The 6,887-nt window shown below is 42.5% G+C and overlaps 1 protein-coding gene across 2 annotated transcripts; it reads right to left on the reverse strand.

Moving 5' to 3' along the window:
• Positions 1–504: 504 nt before the first annotated feature.
• Positions 505–6,177, reverse strand: ahsa1a (AHA1, activator of heat shock protein ATPase homolog 1a). 2 transcript variants are annotated; one of them, XM_031581176.2, is made up of 9 exons: positions 5,697–6,177; positions 4,542–4,727; positions 3,503–3,585; positions 3,073–3,190; positions 2,771–2,868; positions 2,312–2,440; positions 2,073–2,177; positions 1,792–1,843; positions 505–1,459 (listed from the first exon to the last, which is right to left on the reverse strand). In XM_031581176.2, exons 1-9 carry the CDS (start codon positions 5,722–5,724, stop codon positions 1,287–1,289), a joined length of 972 nt encoding a protein of 323 aa, XP_031437036.1. In that variant the 5' UTR covers positions 5,725–6,177; the 3' UTR covers positions 505–1,286. The 2 variants fall into 2 exon arrangements, with proteins under 2 accessions (XP_031437036.1, XP_012679427.1); XM_012823973.3 differs by having other exon boundaries at positions 4,542–4,732.
• Positions 6,178–6,887: the final 710 nt, after the last annotated feature.

Raw genomic sequence — 6,887 nt, forward strand, 5'->3', positions numbered from 1 at the left:
TTGTCATCTGCCTTAAAGGTACAGTGTGTAGTTTTTAGTGGCATTTAGTAGTGAGGTTGCTGAATTGCAACCAGCTGAATGCCCTTTCCTTTACAAGCGTGACCCTCAAAACCAATGTTAGAAACATGGCGGACTCCGTGGTAGAGGACCTGCTCCCTGTGTAGATATAAAGGGTTAATTCTAACACAATTCATAGTTACAGGTAATATAATACACCAATGAAAACCTAACAATAAATACTACATCCCATTTCTACCAACAGATACCACTAAAAAACTACACTGTACCTTTAATCTGGAACTCAAACATGAACAGACAAATCACTTGTTCAGCCTTTCAAAATATACTAGAGTATACATTTTAACAATTGAATTACTGATTGGAGAAATGATCTTTTGTAGTTGTGAAAATGGTGATGATTTTCAGGGGGGTTGAATACTTTTCAAAGTCACTGTATTTCAATCAGATAGGTAGTTCCTGTTCGCAAGTACAATACACACATCGAACAGATTGATTACTTTATTGAGGAGCAGTACTGGAGATGATTGCCTTAGATGTGGACGTTTGCCGTCTGAATTTAAGGGTTATTAACAATTTCAAGTGTTAGGGAACCTCTAGTAATTAGTCAAAACATTTAATCATACAACATTCATCAAAATAATTTATACATTACATTTATTTCATCAACACATTACTCGCTTATTAAATCTTTTTTTTTTTTACAGGGTCATAGTTTCCATATTCTGCACCTTGGTGACCAATTGCATCTCAATGTGACAAGAATCAACACAGATGTCTTTGTAAACAATCTGCATTTGTTCTGAAAAGTAGGCTCATTCTGTAAAAAGAACTGAACGGTCACATGAAAGACCCCTGAATTCCACTTCGATGTAAACACACAAAAACTTAAAATGACATTCAAAATACTCCGAATGGGTAAAACACACTGCAAGAGGTCACATGTAGACAGATCAACGTCAAAAAATGGTGTACTTTTTTTAAATGCGTGAAATCGCTGACCCTTAAAAGCTTTTTTTTTGTATTAGAGGCAAACCTCGCCTCCATCTTAGGCAAGAAAAGGTTAACTCGTTACAGGGTAATCCTACACATAGACAAGCTGGTGCTGGAAAAATGGCCGTCACAACAGACGGCTATGGCTACCACCATAATCATCCTTAAGAGTGAGCGTAGTCCCTGTTCTCTGTATGCTGCTCGGAGAGTATAACTCAGAATGTGTGTGTTCTTCTGTCTATGGGTAAAGAGTGTGTGCGTGTGCGCTAGTTGGATCAGTAGAGTCGTGCTCCGAAACCAAACGTCTGCTTAATGCCCTCAAAGTAGTATCTCTGCCAGCCCTCTTTGGTCCGCTCCTCCTCGTTGGTGGGGACGCCCCTGGCCTCCAGGTGCAGGTCGGTCTCGTCCCCTTTGTCCTTCAGGGTCAAGGTCACAGTGGCATAGTGCTCTGGGAATGAATGAGAGGCACAGCCATAAACATGACCATTTATGGATGACTAAGGCCTGGAATTCTCAAATCATCCACATTTAAATATAATCAAGCACACAGGGCAGCAGGGTCCTACATGCCTTGTACTTGGTGCCAGATACAGAGCTATGGTAGTGTGTGTTTCAGTAATGCAACATTCTTCCACAGTGTTTTTTTTTTTAAATATACAGGGAGATTATAGATACAACCATGGATTGTAGAGAGCAGGGAAATAACATGAGCACAGTCAACTCACTACTTTATCTGTATGATCAGAAAAGAAGGCTGACCAGAGCAGAGCTGTAACCTACCACAAGGCCATGTCTTAAATCTCCATTTCATGACGATCTTTTCATCCGGTACCTGGGGGGGGGGGGGGGGGAGAACAACAATGTCTAGAAATTACTATAATCAAAATAAAAGGAGTACAAGTTTTACTGACAGGAATGGGACAAACAGGAACTGTCATTCCAAACGAGGCCAAATCTGGAGCAGCTGGTGCTTATGAATGTGGGAACCGGTTTGGCTAGAACGGCTAGAACCAGCAGCACATGTTCCTGGCCCCCCTTGAGAATCCATCTCCTTTCCTTACCAGATCCAGAAACTCTCCAGACACATTTCCATCTAGGAGCCGGAACTTTCCCCCTCTCTGGTTTTCCACGACTGCATCAGCATCATGTGTGAAGGCCCGGACCATCTGTGACAGCAAAAAAATGGCCATCTTTAACCTTCCTGAAGACACCAGGGCTGGATATTGCCACCTACCCCAACATATCATGATGCATACATCACAGTACATCTCAGAAGTATCCCAGTCATGGTCATCCTCACCTCATGATTGACAAAGACTCTGAAGAGTTCCTCTGGTGCTGTGAGGAAAGTATCTTTCAGGCTGAACTTGCAAGTAGGAATCTTCACCCCAGCGGCACTTTTTGAAGAAGCTGAAGTAGAGGAGCCAGCCTGAAGAACGGAAAGGTACAGATGATCAAATGATTTGACAGTGCGGAGAGGCCAAATACCACTTCCCTAAATCCTGAAGGAAGTTGTTTAATCCACTACATCAATACCTTGAAAATGAAAGATTGGCAGTTCTAAACACAGGTTCTAAAAGTTTAACAGCAGCCATGGCAAGACCTGATTCACCAGAGGGATGAAGTCTCTCTGAGCTTAATATAGTAGCTGTAATGACTCTTAGCCAAGACCACAAAAGGAAACTGTTACACCCAGTTGAAACCCACTGAATGTTCACCACTAGCCTAAGCGTCAGCTGCAGTATGAGCCCCCACTGACCTGGGTCTTGTCCATCTTGGCTTTGGGGGGTGCTGGCTGCTCTTGCTTAGCGCTGGGCACGCCATTTACCGTAGGAAGAATCATGCCTTGCGAGAACTCTAAAAAATTTAGGGATACTTGTTAAAGTCACGACAAAATCCTAATGGTAATTAAGAACCATGATCAACAGGCATAGCTTTACACACTGGAACCTTGTTGAATTTAGTCTATGCACAAGTATTTGAAGGGATAAAATGCTTCCCCCTGCTTCTGTAACTGTTTGACTGACTGAAGCACTTTAGTGTTAAAGACAAAGCCTTCACCCGTTTTCAGAAGGCTGATGTAGCTGCCCAGTGCGAGCCGGACCGCTCTCGCTCCCTCTTTCTTCATGAGGTCAGCCAGTGGTGTTTGGGGCTCATCTTTACACAGGCCAATACTGATCTATGATATGAAGATGGACATGTAAGAAGAACAGACGCATGAATGAAAGACACTAATCGCATTTGGACAAAACTGCATAAGGTGCACAATGCATCATATAACCTACTAAAATTGTTTATATAGGTCATAAATGTGAAGTTTCTGAAAATATTTTGTGAAACATACCCTTATATATTATGTAACTGGATTATTTGACCTGTATTTACACAGATGTAACAATAGATGACAGCGTGGAAAAATCAGCCTGATCTGTTCCTTGATATTGATCATGCTTTCACACAAAATGCTGCTTCCATTTCAACCGTAACTTACATCCAGGTCATCCATGTCATTCTCATCAGACAGGTTTGGAACTTCAATGCTCCCCTTGTACTTGATTCCACTTTTGGTTGTTCCTGTGAGAGAAAACAACACAAATTAGGAATTGAAGAGTGAACACCTATCAGATCACCTGTCTCTACAATCACATGATCATCAGGACAAGTGAAGGCTCCAAAGGCGCCTGTCTGTGAAAGTTTATTGTTCTAAAGGTCACAACAGGGTGAATTGACCAACTTGTTTCTTTTTGTTCTTCTATTGTCTGTTATGCAAGATGCTCTGATCTGTCTGTGAGGTGCAGACAAACCGAACTACGACACCAAACCGAACTCCTCCATTCTATTCCAAAGATTCTATAGCAATGTTGCCAGTTTAAAAAAAACAAAACAGCCGAAATGACAATTGTCATAAAATACAGCATCACCACCTGACAAAGGTATCTTGATTGAATTCAGTGTTCAAATTCAGACAGGGTGTATTTTACAAAGTGTCCTAAACCCTCGGAGGGGAGTGTGATGCAACATGAAACGGTCAACATTAGAATGGACAACAAATGAAATGGATGAGGATGCACAATTGCTACTCTTGACTGGAACTGAAAAGACAACAAAAATATCGACAGGACATGGGATAGGCAATTCCAAATGGAGGAGTCAAGGATGCAAAGGATACTGACCATTCTGCTCAACCAGAATGTCCATCCATTCTTGGTAATCTAATCTTTATCACAATCCCTGCTATTACATATGAAGAGAGACGTGTTTTGTGCTCTAATACTGTTTTCTTGTCTTATGTTTTTTACTGCAGCATAGGAGTGATGCAAGCTTTAGGATTCCGAATAACATCATCAAGACTCATGCCAATCATACGTATGCCATCATACATGTTAGGAGCCCTAATGTTAAATGGACATCTGGGCAGTGCAAAATCACAGAGGTAACATTTGGACACTGAGCATGTTGTGACAGATAGTTGGAAATGCATGTACACACCACCAGTGTCTTTACATGTGCATCCCTGGTCTGAAACTCACCAGTCCACGTGGCTTTGACGTGCCACTCATAGAAGTGAATGAGCTTGCCCTTGCGGTTGTTGATCGAGGCCTCCCCCTCCAGAGAGTCGACGGCCGTGACCTCACAGGTCCCCTGGTCCCCCTCCACACGCACCCCCATCAGCAGTCCCTTCAGCTTGTTGGTGGACCAGTCGGTCACGTCACGCTCTGTCCTACGATGGCAGGACCCCATAGTTAGTCACCAAGGATACAATGACAGGGAGAATGGGACTCACTGAAGAGAGGGTGAGAGGGTCACTGACTTCCCATCTACATTCATTTAGGATTCTACTTCAGACTGCTTGATTTAGTATTAGGGAAAAATAGCAAATTACTTGATAAGCCAGAAGGACAATATTCTTCTCACAAAATATTGAGGGTTCCAATCTGATGCTAACAGTGGACTTCTATGACATGAGGATAAGCATGTGCTGAATGTAACCAGTTCACATGTGGGTCATATATCTAGATCACACTGTCGCTGCATTCTGGACATCCTAATATAAAACACAACTTCACCCCCAAAGGAACAGAAGCCGCACGGTCTAAAACGTAAAAGTAATTGTTTTTTACTCCAACCTCGTGTTTCTTGAAATCAATAAAAAAAGTTTGTTTCACAAAGTAGTAGTTTCAGCGCTGTTGGCAGAACGGAAGTATTACTCTCCCTCTGCATTGACCACATCAGAGCTGTGATATTGTGTGAGAAGTGAGCGTGGCAGCTGTTCTTTGGTGTATATATACACCCCCCATCTGCCTGAACCAGGCGGTCTAAAAATAGTGATTACTTAGCTACGTTAGCAACCCCCTTAAGAGCCCACTATTTCCCAGATGCTTCAGTTCTGGTGCCCGGCTACAGCTGCGTAAAAGTTGGTTTCTAGGGGGGGGAATGTATTCACGAGGGTAACTCGCCATTGTAGTTAAGAGAACTGTACCACTACGATTTCTCAAGAATGTTGTATAATATACCAACAATAGTCACATTAATGTTACTTAATTTGACTTTTATTTGGTTCAAGTCAAAGTTAGACTTCAGCCATGTGTTCGCGCTTACTCCACCTAATCTGTTACTCAGAACACCAACACGGACAGGACAGATATGCGAGCCATTGAGCTGCGGCAGCTTCTGTCACATCTTACCAGTGCCAATTGTTGACGTTGGTAGCATCAGCTCTCTCTTCCACGATCCAGCGTGGGTCGCCTTCTCCCCATTTGGCCATTTTGTCGCAGAATAGTTGTTTAGTTCACGTTATCAAGCCAGGTAGCTACTACTACTGGTACTATCTCATCTGACAGCTAGACAGCTCGCTAAATGCTGCTATTACCTAACTAGAAAGTTCTAGAAAAATCTCGACTGCCCACCGCTAAGTAACGTTAGCAAGCTAACCCTGCAAAGCAACTAGCAGGCTGGTCTGTCGGTCACGTAATCACGTATGAAAACGTACTTTTTTGTTTAATAGTTTAGTGTAAAGTGTTCTGTAATCGCTTGAAAAGCTATGGACTGTTTTAATGTCGGCAGGGCGAAAAGAAAAGAGTAAATACAACGGCAACGCTGCTATCAGTCCACCGACAAGAAAGCACAAAGTAGATTCATCTTCTTCTTCCTTTGGAGAGAGATTTGAAAATAAAAAATGAATCGGCGCCACCTGCAGGTTTGGAGAGCAACGGGAACTGTCTATCAGTCTATGTATTTGTCCTTCTATTTCTTTTGCGCATACAAGTATGACTGTTTTACATATTATATATGTCTTACACATCATATTTAAGAGAAATATTATAGATATGATGGACCATGGACATAGACTGGTGATGTCAGAGTAAACATAATCTCTGGGCATTGTTCACTCAGCTGCAGAGCATCCAGAGGGCAGTGGGTAAATGATTTGGTGAAATCCATGGGGTCTGATAAAAGGTGTAGCATTTTAGAATAGCAGAGACAGAATTTATCAAATTGGATAGCTTCTGTTTATTGCATTTTATTTATTGTTCTTTTGCGGTGTATGCGTATGTTTTGTTCACAGTACTGATGCTGGTATAAACATACTATACATTTGCACCTTCGACGGAGAAACCACAGAACTTCCTCGGAATCAATCAAGTGATTCGGTTGTGCCATGATTTCATTGTTGCCATGGTGTAGCAGGAAGATTCTCTCTCTCTCTCTCTCTCTCCCTCTCTCTCCCTCTCTCTCTCTCTCATGGGCAGAATGCAGAAGCACTAATGTTCCCTCTCTACGTGTATCCTGGCCCTCCTGCACCAGAGTTGATGTTACTCATCTTTCTATGAGGCCTGGCTGACTGCTGTGCCAAGCCCTCAGGAAAACAGCAGGGC

This window comes from Clupea harengus, chromosome 15 (assembly GCF_900700415.2).
Source record: "Clupea harengus chromosome 15, Ch_v2.0.2, whole genome shotgun sequence".
Classification (NCBI taxonomy): domain Eukaryota; kingdom Metazoa; phylum Chordata; class Actinopteri; order Clupeiformes; family Clupeidae; genus Clupea; species Clupea harengus.

Excerpts from the sequence above, each read along its gene's own strand:
- ahsa1a (XM_012823973.3), bottom strand. The coding sequence starts at position 5,776 with ATGGCCAAATGGGGAGAAGGCGACCCACGCTGGATCGTGGAAGAGAGA. Across the intron at positions 1,844-2,072 it reads CTGGAGAGTTTCTGGATCTG|GTACCGGATGAAAAGATCGT; the intron begins GTAAGGAAAGGA and ends CCCCCCCCCCAG. Across the intron at positions 1,460-1,791 it reads ATTTAAGACATGGCCTTGTG|AGCACTATGCCACTGTGACC; the intron begins GTAGGTTACAGC and ends ATTCATTCCCAG.